At 41.4% G+C, this 21,770-nt stretch overlaps 1 protein-coding gene across 2 annotated transcripts; it reads right to left on the reverse strand.

Annotated features, from left to right (window-relative positions):
- Positions 1-2,028: 2,028 nt before the first annotated feature.
- Positions 2,029-9,809, reverse strand: LOC129109978 (myelin-associated glycoprotein-like). 2 transcript variants are annotated; one of them, XM_054622136.1, is made up of 10 exons: positions 9,764-9,809; positions 9,316-9,684; positions 8,646-8,942; positions 8,063-8,320; positions 6,302-6,562; positions 4,935-5,243; positions 3,524-3,623; positions 2,818-2,914; positions 2,499-2,552; positions 2,029-2,187 (listed from the first exon to the last, which is right to left on the reverse strand). In XM_054622136.1, exons 1-10 carry the CDS (start codon positions 9,807-9,809, stop codon positions 2,029-2,031), a joined length of 1,950 nt encoding a protein of 649 aa, XP_054478111.1. The 2 variants fall into 2 exon arrangements, with proteins under 2 accessions (XP_054478111.1, XP_054478112.1); XM_054622137.1 differs by lacking the exon at positions 2,499-2,552.
- Positions 9,810-21,770: the final 11,961 nt, after the last annotated feature.

Here is a 21,770-nt window from a genome sequence, read left to right on the forward strand (position 1 = left end):
AAGGCTGCAGTGTGTCAATTCATTTTTTTTTTTTTTTTTTTTAGAGAAACAGTGACGTATGACCTGTAAGAATTGATGCAAAGTGGAAGAGGAAGAAGGAAGAAGTTTCATTGGTGGGTTGAGACCAAACTTTAAAAGGTCACTTCACTGACTTACTGACACAAAGGTATTAGTCATGGGCAGTACTGCTCGGCCTGTGGAAACTGTTATTTAATGTCCTTCCATAACGCCACTCTGGAGAAGCTTTGTATAGTCATAAAAAAAACCACTTTTAGTTTTATAAACTAAGATATAGGCATTTACCAAACAGCGAGGGTCCATCAAAAAGATGCTATTGGTTGCATTGTTGGTAATTTAGGATCCAGTTCCTTTTGAACTTGACCCATAATATGGAGTTAAAGTCAAGACAGCTTGACCCTTGTGCTTTTGTTTTAATGCCTCTACAGAGTCATCTAACTCAATGGACGTGCAACATAAGATGCTGGAGTTCCCTTTCAAGGTTTAATAGAAACGATAGCTAAACGTTGCAGGTATCGAACTTCAAATCAACCGCAATCACAATTTGACTTGGACTATAGCTCACACTACTTAAAGGTTGAAACTATTCATTTAATTCATTAAGACAGTGTCAAGTCAAAATTAATTGTATGATGTATGAAAAGTTTTCACTTCCCACACTGGCTTTTATCCATAATTTAATATTTATACGTGTGCATGCTGGCAAAACAGTCATGCAGGGTATTTACTGTACATACTGGCATCCATTCCCTTATTAATATAGATTATTGACACCATCATTATCAAGTTAGACTATTAGTACGCTTTGATATTACATCACAGGTTCATCAAATGTCTTTGAATAGCACAACCATGTTTGTCATTCAAACATCTGATGCAACCCTGTGAATATAAAGCATCAACTTTCCAAGTGAAGTGAAGCTCAAACTTCCCAAAGACCCCAGTGATGATCAGCGATCGGTGTCCTATGATCTTTCAGCACTACTTGAACACACACACACAAACATATATACACGCACACACATTGTCTAAAAGAGATACAAACTTTGGCCACTCGCTCAGATATGTTGTGCTTTAGGTCTGTATTTTTCAGATCAATCAGAGAGCTAGAAGCCATGTTTTGGGGAGAATAAGTAGGAAGATGACAGGAGACAGACATTTATGCGTTGGCCATAGTTCAGGAAATCCCCATAAATCTCAACACATTCCTCAGACAACTAGATAATGCTTTAAAGAAGCTGTGACATTTTGCAGAACTCCAATTATAATCAAAAGTGATGTTTTCATTTATTATGAGAGGCTACGGAGTCACAGCACACATTAAAAAAGAATTATTTGGCAGCAGGATTCTGAGATGTGTTTCTATCTCTCGCCTAACACGGTTATGTTCTTGGGATGTAATTAACCAAAGGGAAGAGAGAAGAGAGATTTGCTCTCTGCTGATAGACGCACACTTGAATATATAAGAGAACAAAAAGCGCAGGTGCTCCTTGCCCTGATGCTTCGACTGGCAGCAGACACAGTGACAGTTATAAGAGACAGATGTGGGGCAAATAGTGAGACAGATGTGAGTGCTCAGACGTCTGTGGTTTCACAATAACATCAACAATCACTAGGAAGAACATGTAGAAAGCAACAAAACAATGGTCGCTGGTTAACACTGCATGTTTTAGAGCCAATATAATACATGTAATTGAGGCTAGACATTTTATTTCTTTGACATTGTCCAGTTGGTCATGTTCTGACCCCAAAAAAAGTACTAGTTTTCCCAAATGATGGCAAGTGAAGGGGCGTCCAATGGAGGAGGGGCAGCAAGAGGGGGGAGGAGTGATGGCATCAAAGTGGTACATTATATGGGACAAATCTAAAGGAATAAGAAACAAGGAGTCACCAAATGCAGGGTGAAATCCAGTAGAGGATTGGGGGTTATTACACAGTGTATGGGGCAGAACATTTGTTGGGGCTGCCACTGCATCTCGCATAGCCGAGGGATCAGGGAAGGATTGCGATTCATTTGGCTTTGATTTCCGAGTAGTTGCTGCCGTCATCCCCCCTCCCTGAGGCCCCCTCCCTGGGCCTGGCCCCGATAAACTCCAGAGCAGCGTAATTCAGCTCTTGCCTCTCCAGTCCTGCCATAGAGCCCACAGGTTGATAATCCCCGTCGTCTCCCTGCAGACAGAAGGACCGATCAGCGGCAATAAGTCACTTACAAGCTGCCGTTGACACCTCCGATGACAGAGGAGCGCGACAGACAAACATCAAGAAAGAACAGTTTAGTGGTTACTGGTCGACAATTGACAAGGAGACTGAGATGTTTCTTGTTAGTCGGGCAATTTTGTGTTAGCAATGAGGCAGCCATGCAGAAGGCAGATACGGAAAAACAAACGGCAGTGTACAGAACACAGAAGCTGATATGCAAGGAGATGTATCTGTCACTGAGGCTTGTGTTTTATTAATGGGGATTTGTTTAGGAACCTTACCGTAGTCTCCTCTAGAATGGAGTTAAACTTTGAGCCCAACAGCTCTGTCTTAAGCTGTGCAAGAGTTAGGGGAGAGAGAAACAGACAGAAAAACGCAGAGAAGCGATGAAAGTAAGAGAAAACAGTGTTTGGAAAGGTCATGGTTGGAGCTACTGGACTGCTAGTGGGAGAGACTCCTTCTATTACCTCATTTTCAGAGGTCAAAATGGGGTGTCATTATTTACAACTTTACACAAAACGGTAACCCCAAACAGTCTGAGAATGGTCATCCAACCCATCCTCCATCATAATCATGATCATTGACATCAGCATGTCTCACCACTTTCTTCCTCAGATTTTGTTTGTCCTTCTTGACTGCGCTGTAGTACAAAGCTGGGTTCTCCAGGACCACGTCCTGCCTAGGGTTGCCATTCTCTCTGGGGGACGGAGTCACATGATCAGACTCGGTCTCGACTGCCGCTAATGCAGGGCGACACGCCAAGCCTGGGCATCCATTTTAAAACGACAAGCTCTGTAAGGTTATGCTGGAGGCCAAATGTGGTTGTGAGTGACGTGGTTATTTTATGGGTTTAGTCGCTGAGCTCACACCCACTTCAGGGGTGATCTGTCAGAGAAAGCGTGCAAATTTCGGGGTCCAAATATGCCTAGAGGCTAAAATAAAGCACCTTGGTTAAGAGGGCTACCTGGGTTTAATTTAGCGTAGCAGGTCAAGGATACAGAAGCAGTGTCAGAGCAGGGAATCGAGCCTGCAAAATATAACGTTAGTCCAGCTCGCTAACCCACTCCAATGTGGATTTCAACAGGGAACTTGTCGTGGCAAATGAAAACCGCTAAATTGCTCTGGAGAAATGGTTCTCACGTCCACATCAATCCCACATTCACTCATATACCATGCGCGTCAATGTGTTTTAGAATGGATGGCTAGGCTTAAGTGTTTCCTTGGATTTTTCAGAAAATATTTAATGAGGAAAACGACTACTTCTGCCTCGCATTGGCCTCTCCATTAGTTTGTCATTTATACTTACTTTTTGTTGTTGTGGCCAACGTATCTCACTGCTGCAATGATGAAGGCTATGACCGCCACTCCTCCAATGGTGCCAACTATAACTGCCATCATGTACTTTTCTGAAAACAAAAGTGATCAAAATGAAAAATGAGGGCATTCATATTAAACTGCACAACAAGAAGAAGCCATATGAGGAAAAGAAGAGCATCGGGAAGAAGAAGATGCAATTTTAAACCTCCAATATGTAGCCTACAAAACATTAAGGGATTGTTCACGTAAACACAGCATGATTGCATCAGTTTAGGGCAAGAAGCTGTTTGCTTGACCAATGAGAAGACTAGACGTAGGAAGGAGAAGAGAAGAAGAGAGGATGAGTAGGAAAAGGAGAGAAGAATATCTTATTTCAATGTTGGAGTCTAAAAACACAAACAACCGTTTATGACGTCCATTATTTACTTTTACGAAGATAAGAGAATTGAAAGGATGAGGCTGACGTCATGATCTATATTCTTCTTATCGTCATAATCCCATGAACCAAAAAACAAGACTAATGTAACGCAGGTTTCAGACCAATCACACGATGAAACAGTAACAGTAAACAGTAGTGCACATTGAAAAGTAGCCTAAATAGTCACAATATTTATTTTCAAATTAGTAATAAAAATATTTTGCTAATTTCCCTGCTGTAAGACTATTAAAGGTTTTTCTCATTTATTTGAGGAGAGAGCAAAGCCACTCTCCTGAAAGGAAAAAATGGTTTATCTCTGCACAATGTCAACCTGTGTGTTTGATTTGAAAGCCTTGTTAGCTTGTCTCTCACTAGTCATACTCCTCTACCCCATCGATGACACTCATCCATTCTTACATGTTTAAAAACAGACTTTATATGCATAGTTTAATGTCCTAAAAGGCTTAAGAATTCCCTAAAACAGCTGGTCCCTCTGGGCACTGCAATGTTTAGCAAAAATAACTCAGACAGGAAGAAAATGTGCATTTATTGGGGACTCTTTCCTTCTGCGGATCAATACACAATTAATGAATTTAAAGCAGCGTAAATGGAATCGGGTAAAAATAAACTACAGTGCCCATGTTCATGGTAATGAAGGATAATGTCACAGTGCAACAGCGTGGCTCACTGATGTGTTTTTAATAGTTTCTATTGGAAGTAATTGGCACAGAGGAATAAGATATATCCGGATCTGGCTACACAGACAATACTTGTTATCAGGATCAATCTGCTGGTGGTTTTGGTCTTTTCATGGAATTTTTAGACAATAAAAAACGTACTATATTACCAGACACAGTTTACCACATGAAGGAATGCTATTAGAGGGATGGCAAAGTAGAAACAGAGGCAGAAAGAGAAAATTCTGATTTGATTTGATCAAACATTACTGCAAGAAATAAACAATCACATAGTCTCAACTCACTCTCCTGCTGTAGCTCCAGGTGTACGCTCTCTCTTCCGTACATGTTGTAGATGCTGCAGTGGACGTTGACGGCAGGGCCGCCGTTGTCGACACGCTCGCCTTTCTCCCGCAGCTTGATCATACCCGTGGAGGTATGTCCATCTGTGTGAGTGTAGAAGTTGTACCGGCCGTCCGTTTCGTTGATGGTGATGTTCTGGTCGGGCAGGTAGAACTCGATGGTGGGCTCGGGGTTTCCCGTGGCCATGCAGACACACTGGACACCCTCCCTTACCACAGTGCACTTTGATTCCTCCAGAAGGACCGGAGCATCTATAAAGGGAAGCAGCAGAGTAAAGAGCTACATTAACAGCATTGAATATGAATACATATAAATATGAAACATAGGTTTTTATTCTCACAGTTATGCTGCTCCTTGCCAATTACTGTTTTGTCTCTTGCATTTTTTATTCTTGCTTTGAGACCATCATCAGCCAAAAAGTTAAAACAGTGGAAGTAGAGTTTCAGGTTACATTCTCTCTGAGCATGAAGCCAAGAGGGTTTCAAGCTTGTGAACTCCAAAAAAAGCAGCAAGACCTTCTGACGGGCAGTTTGCAGGTGGGTGGACACACCTCTTCAACCCTCCTCCTCAACACCGGAGCACCCCAGGGCTGCGTTTTAAGCCCTCTGCTGTACTCCCTGTACACACACGACTGTGTAGCCACCTTTGACTCCAAACACCAAATTTACATCATCAAGTTTGCTGACGACACAGCTGTGGTGGTTCTTATTCCAAGGACAAATGAAAAGGCCTGCCTGAAAGAAGTAGAGGACCTGACCCACTGGTTTAAGGACAACAACCTCCTCATGAATGTCAGCAAGACTAAGGAGTTGATAGTTGACTTTGGGAAGTAGCAGGGAAGGAACTACACCACCCCCTGGCGGAAAGGGTGGACAGCTTCAAGTACCTTGGCATCCTCAGACAACCTCAAACCCTTCTGGGTACAAATTCTGTGTATTGCCTAAAATGCTGAGGTTTTTTTTTTTACTCCTGCACCCTTGAAAGTGTCCTGACTGGAAACACCGAACAGAAGCGCAAGGCCCACTGCAGGCTGTGCTCTACCCTGCCTAAATGATTATTTACACTAGGCACGGCAAGAATAAGGATAGGAATATCATTATGGATCCCAACCATCCAGAGTACGGCCTTTGCTCTCTGTTCAGGTCAGGAAAAAGGTACCAGATACACCAGGCTATCACTGAGAGGCTCAGGAAGAGCTTCTACCCTTTACTACGATCCTAAATGAGGTCACTTCTTAAGACCTGCAGATCGTTAGCATTCTATGTCCTACACTACTGTAGTGTGAAAAGCAGGACGAGGAAACACTCACACTCAACAGTGATGTTGAAGGAGCTGCTGGCTCTTCCATGCTCATTCTCGGCCAGGCAGCGGTACTGTCCGTCTCCCTGCGGTGTGATCTCTGCGATCTGCAGCACTGACAGCTCGTCAGCGGTGATGGTGCCGACCAGCTCCCCGTCCTTCAGCCAGGTGAGTGTTGGGGCCGGGCTGCCCTGGGTGCTACAGTGCAGAGCCAGCGAGGATCCCTCTTGTACCGTCATAGAGTCGTTCACCACAGGCTCACGGGGAGGGTCTGCAAAAATATGGAGAGGAATTCAATTGATTTTTTTTCTTATTCAAATTTGGGAATATCTCTTTAAACTTACACAATGTCACCTAATCCTTCTCTTTAATATCAAGGACAAAATTATTTTGTTGGCCACTTGGGGACTATGGAAACAAGTTGTGAACACAACACTGATATTTGATCACCTGTATGGTGAACTTGTGAGAAAACTGTTTCTTAAAGCAGTTGCAGAGCAACATTATCATGCATTTGGAGTCTTGTTGCTGGCCATCTAGGTAATGTAAGTCCATTGGGTCTCTGTTATGGGTCTCTACCAACTCCTGAGTGAAATATCTGGCTCTTTAGTAGCTATGTGCTCCACTATGTTCACCAGCTATGTGCCAGCTGTGTCTGGTTGCTGAGCAGGTATTTGTGACTTGGGCTTTTAGACCTTTTTTACTCAAGAACTTCCTGCTGCATCCAAAAACAATGCTATGGGAGCTGTAAGAGTGAACCAAAACAGTACATTTCCTAATCGAACAGCTAAAGAATGAAGTAAAACTCCCCATAAAACTCATGAACGCAGATGGGTGCTGCAAAATCGGATGAAAAAAATCATTATGCGCAATCCCTTTCACATGGTTTCCATACATTGTTATTTAAAAAAAAACAAATCGATGATAAACTCTTAAATGTTGAGCAGCTAAGGTTCCCTGCTTCTGTGTAAAATATATGTGCATTTTAATTAATGCAAATGTTTAATGATTACTTTGGGCAGAGATTTCTGGCTCTGGAAACACACCACTCCTACAACCTATCCAAAGTATTCAAGAGGATGGTCAAAGCACTCATGAGCTGTGTCCCAGTTTCATACTCCTTCATACTAATGATCAGCAGGTTTTGAGTATGTAGTAATTTGCACACAGGAATAAAATGAAAGTATACTAAAAGATGTGAGTTTCCAAACTACACTTCTATTTTTTGATCCTTGTTTTCTTGTTGTGAAACTGACAGTGGCATTCTAAGGTCACAGTCTGATCATGTCTTCTGTATCACTCTGTGTTTGTACAAAACAAAAAAGTACATTGATTTATGGTACCATTAGTATTATTTTATAGATTTGTGACACAGTTTGTGATTTATTTTTTCCACAATATTCTCCAACACACTTTATTACTTTATTATTCCTCCTCTTGGCTCCGAAGCTCTGCAGTGGATAATTATTTATGGTTAATGCAAGGATAGTTTGGAAAATACTGCGCTTCCGTATCAACGGCAACTAAAAGGGTGATTTGAGAAGTTACTATGACATACAGTGAGTATTTGATACTCATAACATTTTCAGTGGACTATTGTTTTATAGAATTTGAGCTAATTGTAAGATCCAAACTAATTTTAAATCATCATCTAAACTTGCAAATGCAATGTAACTTACGGTTTCCTCGTTCCCTACTACATAGTAATTGTATCCAGTATGTACAATATATACGTTGGAATTGGGACACAGCAACTGTCTCAGAGACTTACACTTGACAGCGAGGTACAGTGAAGTGTTCATGAGGCCGTAGCCATTGTTCCCGACGCAGGTGTAGATTCCCTCCTGCGCAGGCGTCACATCGTCCAGAGAGAGGGAGATGTTGGACGCCGTGTCCCACAACAGCTCCTGGTCCCCGAACATCCAGGAGATCCTGGGAGGAGGGTTACTGTCCACCTCGCAGTGCAGCATCACAGAGCTGCCCTCCATCACCTCTGAGGATACGTTCACCCAGACGGAGCGTGGGGCATCTGGGGCGGAAAGTAATGCGTAGAATTTAATGTCCTTGGATAAAATTGTTTTTAATAATCTTTCCTGCTGAAACAGGTTTTGCAACAAATAATATAAAATAAAAATATATGCATGCATGACGTAAACACTGAAGAGGAAAGGTTTCGAGTTTTGGACACCTCAAAGTCACTCCATATAGAAATGTATTTGATATGAATTCAGAATTTGTGTTGGGACTCTAGTATGACATGTCAGACACAACAATCCCTTTGATAATACAGACAGAGGTGGACGAGCATTACTATTACTTATTGGCCTTATAGTGTGAGGTGCTTTTTAACTTACATTTGATGTCTAGAGAGATGAGCCTCTCATAGACCAACGTGGTGTTGGGGTAGTAGACCCTGCAGCCCAGGAGCTGCCCGTTGTGCATCGGTCTGGGCGTAAAGGTGAGGGTGCTGGAGAGTACCGCCGTGTTGCTCTCCTCCAGGTAGTCGGAGCCGAACTCCGGGTCGGGCAGGTAGTCGGTGTACATCCACTGGATCTCGGGAGTCATGTCGGGGCAGTTGTCTGGAGCGTAGCATGTCAGCTCCAGACTCTCATCGCTGACAATCTCCTCTGGGACGTCGATGTTGGGTTGATCTGGTGGACAGGAAATGACTTGATTTCTCAATGGTAGTAAGAGGAACTGTATTAGTAATGTAGCATTTTATCTTCCCTGCAGACAAAACTAGAGCAAAGATTTGTGCCAATCAATATAATATAACAGTATCCTTAAAAAAATCCAAAGCAATAATACAAGAAAAGGATAGAAATGATTAAGAAAAAAAAAACGTAAAAAAAGCTGAAAAGTTCCAAATGAAAAGGCTTTCAAAGGTATTTTAAAAGAACATTTTCAACCTTTGGGTTGAGGTGATTAATGACAAAACTCTTACAATTATTACATTTACAGATTTCATATTTCTGGTTTATTTGTTCCAGTTTAATGTATATTCCACTCTTGTTAGTGACTTACCCAGGACTTTGAGCTCAGAGAAGTCTGGGTACGTATACATGTTCGCTCCACCAAGGTCAGCACGAAAGTAGTATCTCCCTGAGTGCTCTGTGCCGATGTTGTTGATGAGCAGAGTGCAGTTCCTCTGGAGCAGGTCACCCAGCAGCTTGGTGCGGCCCTTGTAGCTCTCGTGCACAACGTCCGTGCGTGATTTGAAGACAACAGGGGGGAAGAGCTGAGGGTACGGCTGGCCGAAGTACCAGATACCGTGAGTACCACGGTACGGCCTGATACCAGACGGATACATGAAGGTGCACGGGATGACCACGCAGGAGTTTGTCATGGCCGAGATGTCCCGAGGAACCCAAACGTTCCACTGGCAACAGGCATCTGAGAGAAGATCGGAGTGTAAGATCGCTGCATGCATAGTGAGAAGTGTGAGGTAAAACGAAATTGAGGATTTTTTTACCATTGATGATCAACAGCAGTGGTAAGAGCAGCTCTAAACACCACATGGTCTCTGCTCAACGTTGGACCATAGACCTCTGGAACACATAAGATCCTGTCAGTCACAGCACATGCATCAAGAGAAAAAAACTAAAATGTGTTGTTTACAGCATAGATGCTTCCTCTAAGAATCACACAAATACTTAAAATGTTTGATGGTACCCAAACCTCCATTAAGAACCTTTTAGAATATAAATTTTTTGAAACAGCTTTTTGAAGCGGTTGAGAAAAACAAAGCAGTTTTGACCTTTAGGACTGTAGTTTCAAAAAATTGTTTAAAAATCCCAAAGGTTGTACAATTTGCTCAGCCTTTTTACTAAATCACCAAAATTGGAGTTAGGCGATGATCGCGTGACAGTATGTTCTTCTGCAATATGAAATGATTTGTTTTACAGTTGCCAACAAGCAATTACAAGTTTATATATAACTCCTCACAGATGACCCTGTATCAGTATCGTCTGATATTAAAACTGATCTAACACAGAAGCCATGAGTCAGACACGTATTTATCTACAAAAACACCACGATGCACTCGTTTTCTCCCAGCAATATCCCTAAGAACTGGAAGAAATACGCAGACACATCATTTTAAATCAGTCTTTGATCCTTTTTTCTTTCTTTGTTAATATCAATAGAATAAAAAATAATATACATAAGATTTTTATTTCAGTTTTTCATCTAATATTCCGTTACAAACAGAAAAGGACATTATGAACCACCTTACATATCCTTAAAAATGTGTTCAAGTGACAGAAATGTTGCATGATGCAATACCAAATGATCAAAACAACAACAGAGATGTCCCATTGTTATAAATGGTAAAGAAACTGAAACTCCTTAAACATCAGACGCTCTCCACCAAGTGGTGTTAGTTACTTTTTACAGCTTTAATTAGCTTTTTGTACCTGTTTTACATTTCAAAATATGTAAAGGGTTATGAATGCATTGCAGTATCATCAAGTAGCTGCTTGTATTCTGAGTTAATTTGTGAATTTGTATTTCTATTCATTTCTCTTTGTCCATTTTCTATTTCAGTATAGTAAAGTATCTGTTACTTAACTATTCAGATACTTAGCTGTAACTCTAGCTATTTCAATTTTATTTCAGCTATAGTTGAAAACAAAACTTGGACGGATAGGTTTTCTTGCGTTAATCTATGCTAAACTAAGATGAATAAAAAGTAAACTCACATCTCAATCACATTTTGAAAACTCTCAATTGAATGAGTTTTGAGTCAAAGCAAGACAAAAATGTAGGGTTGTTGAGCGGAGTGGGTGAAAACTTTTAAAAAAACATTTCTTCCTGATAAAAGAAACTCAGTTGAAAATGTTTTAAGTATATTTTTAATTTAATAAAACTGTGCTGTGACTTTTAACTGTGGTTTTACCTTGAAATGCTGATGATGAAAACAGACAGAAGCTCTACAGGACAGCTTGTCAGCAGCTCCACTAGAGGGTGTTCACTCACACCCGGACAGCTTGACAGCCTTCTTCTCTGTAAGAACAAGAAAGGGGGGAAAAAAGAAAAGTGACATCAGCATCATCTTCGTGCAATGACATCACTCACAGCCCCCTCGCTCTCACGGAGTAGTAAGTGAAACAAACACACAAACTCAGCGTCAGCCAGCACCTGCTTGCTCCCTCTCGGTGGAGTCACTCATTATGGTCGCCATACGTAACCCCCGTCCAATGAATGAGACTCTCTGTGCTGACACAAAACCAAACCCCAACCGCCACACATCATGTCATCAGCAGATTACCGATACTGATACTGTACTAGTAAGAAATCAAGTGAACGGAGGGCTAATCAGTTTGTCATAATCTGCAACCTCACCATTAGATGCCAGACAATCCTCCATACTGTTCCTTTATAAGAGATCACTGTCGACCTTATTTCCTCAGGCAGATATTTCCAGAGCGTTAGGCCCCTGACTGCAAAATGCTCTGCCCCCTATAGTTACTCTCTGACTTGTGCATGTGCACAGATTGTAAAGCCCTCTGAGGTAAATTTGTAATTTGTGATTCTGGGCTATACAAAATAAACTGAATTGAATTGAATTGACCTTTGGAACAAACAAAAGTCCTCTGCTTGACGGTCTTAAAGTAGGTTTTTCAAACCAGAGCATATAGAGCGAGGGAGAGAGGCCATGAAAGTGCATAAAACAGGAGTGGTATGATCTCATCTCTTGGCTCTGGTTAAAAGCCTGGCAGCTGAGTTCTGTACAGTCTGGAGTCGATCAATAGATTTTTGGTTCAGGCAAGTAAAAAGGCTGTTGCTGTAATCCAACCGTGATGAGATAAAGGCAAATAGTATCTCAGCAATATTCAATTTCCTTCCAAAATCCTACTACAGATGGTTTTGCTCACTTGATATCTAGATTAAATGAGAAGATGCATTGTTGGTTTTCTCGTCTCTTGTCTTTCTACTTAGTCTAGATAGATTCTGGACATTGTCGTTTTTTAAATACATTTACCTATACACTTTTTTTCATCCATCTGTATTAACAAAATAGATCTATGTTCAGCTTTGTTGCCCTTGTTTTTTTTAGCTCTATGTCTATTTTTATCTTAATTGTGTAACTGTGTGTAAGGACATTGATAGCAACAAAAGTCCAGAGTCAAATTCCTTGTATGTGGACACATATTTGACCAATAAACCGATTCTGATTTTGATCAGTTGTCAATCAAGCTATATCTCAACCTTACTTTTAGCTGCCATTACACAATAAGTGTAGTGTAACTGAGGGATTGGTCCTACCGCTGTGGGAGGAGGTTATTGTCTTAAAAACAGTTCACTCTTTGATTTGCTAAATTAATCTAAAAGAAGAATATATAACATGTACATGTAAACTTGAGAAATGATGTACAACTTTGACTGTATATATACATATAAAAAATACAGTGCGCTGTCTTTGTGCTGCTGCTTCAGTGAAAGACGACTGAGTGGTGTTGCTTTACATTGTCACCATAGCCTTCTTACTTTTGTTACATAAGGTGAACTTATTTTAATTGTCAAATACATTACATAGGCTACTAGAATTTGAACTCTGCATTTGCCCCATATTCTGCCTCAGTGTCTTGCTTAAGGTCACATCAACATGCAGAGAGGGGGAGCCCCCAAAACATATACCAAAACATATACTCATCCATGCATTGCATATTACACATTTATAGCTTTTAAAGTAAATTCCAGCCAATAAAAATCAAACAGATGTAGTCCCTCAGACTAATAACTTATCACTTATGATGATAACACTTAATACATCATCACTTTCTCCAACAGCTGTTTTCCTATCACTTTTAGTCAACCACCTAGCATTGAAGGGACATTTGTGTCACAGCTTTATCTTTTATTTTTGAGTGTCTAGTTTATTTTCACATTTATATATGCTGATAAGGTGGCGTTAACTTTCATTTTTCAAGTTTAAAAGAATTTTGTGTTTAAAGGCTATGTTAATAAAAATGTATTCAATTATCATGAGGACTGTTACTTGTGCAGTGGGTGTAGAATAAATACATGCAGAAGTAGAAGCAGAGGATTAAGCCTCATGCTGCAGCAGCCGGTGTGTGCAGATGGCAGGCCGAGAGTGGATTGTGTATGAGAGCTTCTTGATTAACACGTCCCAACATCCCCCGGAGAATCCACAGCCTACATTAGCCTTGTTGGTGGACAGAAGTGAAAAATGCTGTTGTTTTTTACATTGCAAGAGGCCATGGATTTGTCATGCTGCTCATCATGCACCATACAGGGACAAATGCACAATATTTAAACACTTTTATGAGAAGTTTACTTGGCAAATAGCTGCCTTCCACTCTTCCATTTGCCACTCTTCTTTAAACTTGTAATAACTTTTTGTTAGGGCCAATTAGGGACAGCAGAAACAATAAATCACGCATATCATGAACTTTTAAGTTCACATGGGGAACTATAGTTAGCAAACAACATCCAGCAGTTACAGAGTAACATTAAAAATTAATTTGTAGTGTAATTATCGCTCTTATCTTAGCTCTGTTTTGATTTCCACCAACTCCTGAGGAAAATATCTGCCCCTTAAGCTTCTAAAAGCTCCACTATGTTCACCAGCTAATCTAAACTGTGTCTTTCTGCCATTTGGTGCTGCCACAGTGGGTTTCAAGAGCTTTTTCGCTGTCTGCTTTGGCCAAATACAACACTTTGAGAGCAATGAGACTGAACCAAAGCAGTAAAGTTGCTGGACGGACAGATACACAAACAGCTAAACTTCACCATAAAGCTCTGTTAAGCTTAAGCGGAGCCGCAGATTCAGGTGATAATTCTCTGTAAATTCAACCCTTTTCACAAAAAAAATATCCATTACACCCCTTTAAAGTCATTGATATAGGTCCCATTTTGGGACGTCTTGGCCCATAGTGACACAACTTTTGGCTGTGACAATCCTAACTTTTCTCCAATGTTGCGTCAAGCTTGACCCATCTGCACTGCAACAAAAGGCCAAGAGATGGGCGAGTGTGTCCGTGCATCAGCAACGGCAGGAGAGAATGGAGCCGAGCAGCCAGGCCGGGCCGCTGACACCACCACCACCAACACCACCAACACCACCACCACCACCACCACCACCACCAACCCCAACAACAACGGCATCATTGATGGGGCAGACAAACGGCTGGCACTGAGCACAAAGCATACGTGTGCACACTTATACACACAAACACACACACACACACACACACACACACACACACACACACACACACACACACACACACACACACACACACACACACACACACACACACACACACACACACACACACACACACACACACACAGAACACTTGCCTCATACCAGCCTCAGCACCAGGCTCCTGCTCCCTCTCGGTCCTGACTTCTTCGCCTTCCCCGCTGTGTTCGTTCTCCCTGAGTTGGTCGTCTTGCTCTGAATCCTAGACGTCTGATTCTGTGGGAAAGGAGACAAAAGAGAGATATTAGAAGGAGACAAGGGGAAGAGAGGGAGTCTGTGCGAGCTCTGGTTTACATGTGTCGTGGGCAGTTCTGAATATGCGTTCAGGCATTTCTGGAGCTGTTCTTTGGGCCCACTCAGCATTCCTCTCCTCGGTTCCACCATTTCCCTCATCTGTCCTGTGTGTCTCGATGCCTCTAACTCTGGGCCTTGATCATACTTTCCTCTGAGGTCAAAGCAAAGTAGGGTGAAATGAGTTGAACCGTTTCTTGCTGTGAAGGATGATGACTCAATATCACTTTGTGAAAGGTTACGTTAGAGCAACATACGGAGTGTAGGAGGAACATAGAACTTGTGAGATAAAAAGTTCTTGTGTAAATTACAGATTTACATTCATTTGATACAGATTTGGATCTAAGAAAGGTTCACATGTCAAACATCAGCATCTAAGAGAGTCTAAATCACACAATTTAACACCAGAGAAAATTAATTTCAGAGATGAAAGAAGGCTTCAGGGCATCATTGATCTTTCCAGCCATATGCAGATCTAATATTTTCCCTGCTGAGGAATGTCTGTGGGCCGGGAGCACAAGCATGGATTCACTAGGATGTCCACCTAGTTTACATATAAGAGTAACAAAGGCTACTTTTCTTTGCAAGTGGCGCTCTTTTTTTCCCCACTCTCATTGTTACACGTTAGGGTGAGTCACTGTGTCCAAAAGGCTTAAGGCCACCAGCCAAGTGATGATGGATAATCTCAAGGGAATCCCTCTGTAAACTAGAAACTGAAGAGGAGAAAGCTGAATTGATGCAGTGGAGCTGTGTTCAAATGAATACGCAGCATGCCATACCGCCCCTACACACACTATGCAGCATAAGGGAACCCAACACACTCCTCAGTGTGGGGTGTGCAGATATGTGACCTTCCTCTGCATGTCGTATGCGCCGTTTGTAAGATCAGCCTGCTCTATTGTCCTGCTGGGACTGCAGTCATTGTATCGACACTATGTGCACATGAACTGTACGTGAGCAGACAGAGCGAGGGTCCACTTAAACAGACTTATGTCACGTTTGTTTCTGTCACAAAGAAAGAAGCAGAGCAGACCGTCTTCATCTAATATCTAAGCCTCATCATGATCACTTATTCCACATGACGCCTCATACAGACGCTAGCTGAACAATCAGCTCTGCTAAATCAGGCCACGACACCTTTTATGAGTCATTTTACATTATTGAGATTGCTCACAGAAACCGAAGGTCTCACACAAACATTCGCCTGTGCCAAGAAGAACATTTTCATTGTGAATATCGTCTGCGGCCCCGACGTACAAGAGCCTCTCCGTGGCTCTTGGACACAAGTGGGGGTGGGGGGGGAAGAGAATGGAAACCTTGTGTGCACAACACTGCCCATTGTGCCAGGCAGAAAGTGGAGGAATTTTTTTTCCGGAACAGGCCCGCTCACAGCTTGCGCTTTGCTGTTTGCCTGTGACGCGCGTTGGTCCACCACAAGCTAAGGCCCCCACTAAAATACTCGGAGGAGCAGATGGTCTTAAAACATGACTGCTCCCCCTCCCACACATGCCGCGCTGAGCTGCGATGAGCACAGCGCAACGCACACTCATGCGCGCAAGATACAAACATAAACACGGAGATATGCCAATATTCAGTCACACAGTCTGTCCAAGGTACTGCAGAGGGAGCTAAATAAATAAAAGACTCAGACTTGACTTTGAAGTCATCAAAGAAAATAAATCCAGCACTGGTTGCCTCTTACAGTTGATACTTTGAAGTGTAAGTTGCATTAGGTACTTCAATTTTATTTTCCATGCCCATAATGTATGTGGTTCTTCTTTTTACTATCTTCCAAGTCATACAAGGAAAATATGATGGTTTTATTTTCACAGATGACTTGATGGATGTCAAGAGTGTGGGTTTTTTTGTATTTCTTGGTTTGTGCATGTGTGTTTCACTCCCTGCCTACAAATTAGTGCTAATGCTACATATATGTGTGTATTTTCCCCTTTTACTCTCTGTTCGGTTTGCAGTCCAAATCAGCATTTATTTTTTTCTATTTCTAGACAAGACCTACAGAGACTTAGGAGTATTTCACCAAGACCACATGAGAAAGTAAGCTTCAGTTGGCAGACCACCAACATAACGAGAGACCAGCACCAATAGCTTTTTTTTCCATCTTTTCTACCTGGCAAACCAAAGGACTCTAGCAATCCCCGGCCCAGTGGGCAGATGGTGAGCCACAGGCCTCCTCTCTCATTAGAGAGCTCTTCCCTTCCGCTCTGAACTAAAGGGGGCGACAAACAGGGCCGTCACCTGTTCGGCCACACAGACAGAGAAAGCGTGGCCCCATCCCAATGCTTGCTAAAACAATCCTTTTGACTCGATGTCCCAAAGTTGGACTGAAAAAAATGCCTCAAATCTAACTGAAAGTCTAATAGGATGGAGAAACCTGATGCACACGTCCATCGATTTTTATAAAATACATTCATTGGCCTAAAGTCGAAGCTATAATTAAAGGTCAGAATCTGAAACTCAAATGTGTCACCTCTGATGTGATGTAGCCTGTCCTGGAGGGATTATGCTTTTCGGCACTTGATCTTATTAAGAATTCAATAATTAGGCCATAATTAAGAATTAGAATGACACTGCTACACCACCACCACTTATAAAACATGTGTGTTTCCCTTTTTGAAACTGCATCATCACTTGTTGGTTGCAGATGCTGTGAAAAGCTTTGGCTTCTGACAGACTTGAGTCATTAAAGAAAGCATATCTTTCACTCATATTCATAATGCAGTCCACTGCTGTTAAATCACTTGTAAAACTGTTTTGGTTGGCTGCATAATCAGAGGCTCCTCTACCTGGCATCAGATGTTTAGATGTGGTAATACGCTCTGGTAATTACAGGAAAGGCTCATCGCTAATGGCACAGGCAGCGAAATCTGTCCAGTAATGATTGGCTGGGCTTTTAGCAGCCCCCGCCAATAACGTTCACACACACATACACAGAAAACACACTCACTCACATCATCACAAAACACGTTTGCTCATGCACGCATTCATTAAGGCACACATACACACTTATTATTCATTACCAAAATCAGTCTAATTGTGACTCATCCAACTCTTAATCATTTCACTCGCTCATTCTTCTCCACACATCTATGAACAGTCACGCCAACAAGCGGTCACTCACCCTGACTTAACAACAATAACAAAACCATATAGAGAGATGATGATAAATGGAAGTTTTTTTTCTTATTCATTCCTTCGTTCGTCCTCCAATATCCCCATTCTTTTTACTTACTAAAACATCTCCAATTCCAAAAGCTCCCAAAGGCAATAAAAAAAATAACAAATCAGAATACATTGCAGCTGCTCACCTGTGTAGGTGACCGTGTCTGACCTCCAGTCGTTCAGCAGCTCCTGTTTGAGCAGTTCCAGCAGCCTTCCCTGTGACACTCGCATGCAAAGCGTCACATCAGCCCGTTGCCAGCAAGACCTCTCGCCACTCTCTGTACCAAGCCCCAACGGTGGGGGATAAACTGCCCGCCCCACCACCTCGTCCGCCACCACCATCATCACCATGAACCCCTCCCATATGAAAATCAGTCTTTCAGTGTAGCAGCATTGTTCTGAGGCTTCGCCCCGATGCTCAGCCATTCATAAATACACACGGGGCCACAAAGGGCCACACTGTTCCCCCACCGTCCCAGCAAATATGGGTGAGGCTTTGAGCTCCGAGGCCCTTCTAACCAACACGGCCAGTTGCTGTACGCTGGATGGAACTGAGCATATTTGAGCATTTTGGACTGATGGAGGGGATATCCATGTTTCGGTTTTGTTCTTGAGGTCATGTAACAAAAGACAGGAAGTGAGTTTGGGGGCTGATGTAGATGATGAGGGTCAATATGAGGGAAAGTAGTAAGGAGGCCTTTTAGTCAAATCTGTGACTGTTTTGGGTCTAAAAACGCTTCAGAGGCGAGAGTAACCAAAGAATAAAAGTATCTTTGCATGTTTTACCACAGTGAACACAAATCTGCTTGTCAGAGCATGAAAAAGTAGTTACAACAATTTCACTACCAAAGAAAAATCAACTTACAGAAACTTAACTTGCTTTTATAATTGCCAAAGCCACATACTGCAATTACAACTATAGCTTGCCCTTAAAAATTGGAAATACATTACAAAGCAATAATTTAAGTTTGACAAGAAAATAACTAACTTGATGATGAAACCTATCTCAACGAGTTTCACAAGTCTCTGCAAGTCAAATCGATGGAATCAAAATAAAACAAGTGCAAAACTGGAGGCCAGTAAAAACATCTTGGAACACAAGATGTGACAAGATATAAATACAGAAAAACACTGTTAAATATTTATCATTTTTGGTAAATTGTCTAAAACACGCCCAAACTCTATTATGGTTTCAACCTTAATTCAATGTCACACCTCGATAGACAGAGCGCAGTTAAGCCGTGTGAACGTGCCCCCTTGTCACTTTTCGACGGCTAGCAAACAACAGAAAAAAACTGCTGTGTGATGGGATCCACTACCAACAGAGTAAACAAAATGAACTCTGTTTTTATAAGCTGATGGATAGAAAAACTGAAGGAACAAAATGGGAAACTGTGGGATCCTGTCACTAAGTATGTGTAACATTGTTAGCGTCTGCAGCAAGCATTAAGTCTTTTTTAGGCTAACTAAATGTTTGTAAGTTACACTAAAACATATTGACAGAATGCACCTTGTGTTGTATTGTAATGTGGAGAAATCAAAAAGCCATACGCTATTATATTTGCAAGTGCCTTAGCTAAGTACATTAGTTTGCAAACACATAGCTAACATTAGCTCGCTAGCAGCTAACATGTCCAATCCCATCATGCGCTCTGTCTTTATCCTTCCTATATAAAGTCTATGGTCTCAATATAGAAATACTTCATAAAAGTTATACAACAGTCTGAAAAACAAAACCTAAAAAAAGAGCATCACTTGACGTATATATGTTTGTTTAAAGAGAGTTGTAGTTGCAAAGCTGCTTGTATGAGGATAAAAAATATGATGTATTGACAGTGTAACGCTAAATCCAATGAATTTGGGTTTAATGACATTGATTGACAGACTTTAGCTGCGTCCATGTTGTTTGGCACAACTGTATTTTTCTGTTATATCTGAGGTTTTTAGAGAAACAAAAGCTCCTCAGTCGTAATTATAACTTAGATGTTGACGTGGTCTTTACAAGTTGGAAAAGCATAATTACAGTAACTCTGATATGACATGAACGCTGCATTAGTGCTGATGTGAATCACTTATTGAATTCGTATTTGTTTACTGCACTTATCCTATTCGTAGTAGTTTGTAGCACTTATTATATTCGTATTAGTCTGTTGCAATTATTGTTTTTGTAGTAATCTGTCTCTGCACTATACTTTTGCTCTGGCTTATGCTTTAAGATGCTTGTTTAAGAAAGGAGATGCACTTATGACTTCTGGTGACTAGTAGTTCTCTTGAATACCTATGTTGAATACACTTCCTGTAAGTCGCTTTGGATAAAAGCGTCTGCTAAATGACTGTAATGTAATGTAATGTAATGATGTGAGAAGACATCTGTGTCATTGTTTTACAACGAAACGCTCATTCTGTTTGTTCCAATTAGAACATAAATTATTATTACAGATGAGTACAAATCTACTTTTGCGCTTATATTACTAGGCTCCAGGATATAACTGGAGGTTGTGTGTACAAACATCTCCACTTGCCTCTGTGATCAAAGACACTACTGACACTACTGACTCCTCCTTGATGTCATTTGAGTGAACCACACAGTGAACTTAGGTCACCCTGAAGCTGCTTTTAAACACATCCATTTTGTTTTTCTACAGTAATAGTTCCACTTTGCAACCGGTAGATCACCATAACTTCATCTTTTTCTAAGGCATGTTTAAAAGGTCTATTTACAACTTTACCACATTGTCGTTTGGTTGTTATAAGGCAATTGTACTTTAAATTAGGGGAATATGCTTGTATGTTATTGCCATCTAACCGATCAACCTGCCAACTACTCCTTCCTGCAACTACCATAAATAAAAACATGACACATTACCAAGCCTATATGTTGCATTAAGAGTATTCAAACAGTTGCATGGTGTTGTGACAGTGTCACGAAACCCCAAGACTTGCTAGCGAACCCCCTCCCTCCTCCTGACACAGTAGCCATTGTCTCCCGAGGCCTTCTGGGACAGAACAGCTCAGCTCGAGCCTGACACCGCACAACACTGGGAAGTCGATGTGCACAGATAATTGTCTTTTAATCACAACAATCCCCTTTTCTCTGGCCTCGCTCGTTTGTTTCTGTCTCTTGTTCGACCTTTCTGTCTTGGTTGTAACTCTTGTGGCTTTAAGCAAGTTTCGACCAGCCACATCAGGCTTTTGTGATGGAGGCAGGTCAGGAACTAGGAATGACGGGTCCAATGTATGTTTTGAGCGACATTTCACAAAGCTTGTCCGATCATGTTTTACAGCACCTGAGAAATATTGTAAAAACATTTTAAACTTGTAGAGATGTAGATACTATTGTACATGCTTTTATCTCCTTGCGCCGTGATTACGAAACAGCTCCTCACACCTGATTTTAACGTCTCAACTTTCTCTTACTTATTTATTTTATGATCTTCTAAATCCTTTTTAATGCTCTTTCTAGTTCTTTTTAATTTGAGATCCTCGTGCTATGGTCTTCTGTCTCTCCCAGAGTCCAGGATGAAAACAAAAGGGAACAGAGCTTTTGCTTTTAGGGCCCCGAAGCTCCTACACTTTCTTCTGCCCAAGGAGATAACTCTCCTCTAAAAACATACTTTCATCGGAAAGCCCTTTCCTGATTTAATCAGAGCTGCCTGTTCATTTTGTTGGTTTTTAATGTATACTTTATCATTTTTAATCCTACCCTTTATGTTTTTATCAATCACTTTGGTATATTTAATGTATTTTCCATATGAAGCACTTTGTACTTTGTTTTGAT

The sequence above is a fragment of the Anoplopoma fimbria genome, chromosome 20 (assembly GCF_027596085.1).
Source record: "Anoplopoma fimbria isolate UVic2021 breed Golden Eagle Sablefish chromosome 20, Afim_UVic_2022, whole genome shotgun sequence".
NCBI lineage: Eukaryota > Metazoa > Chordata > Actinopteri > Perciformes > Anoplopomatidae > Anoplopoma > Anoplopoma fimbria.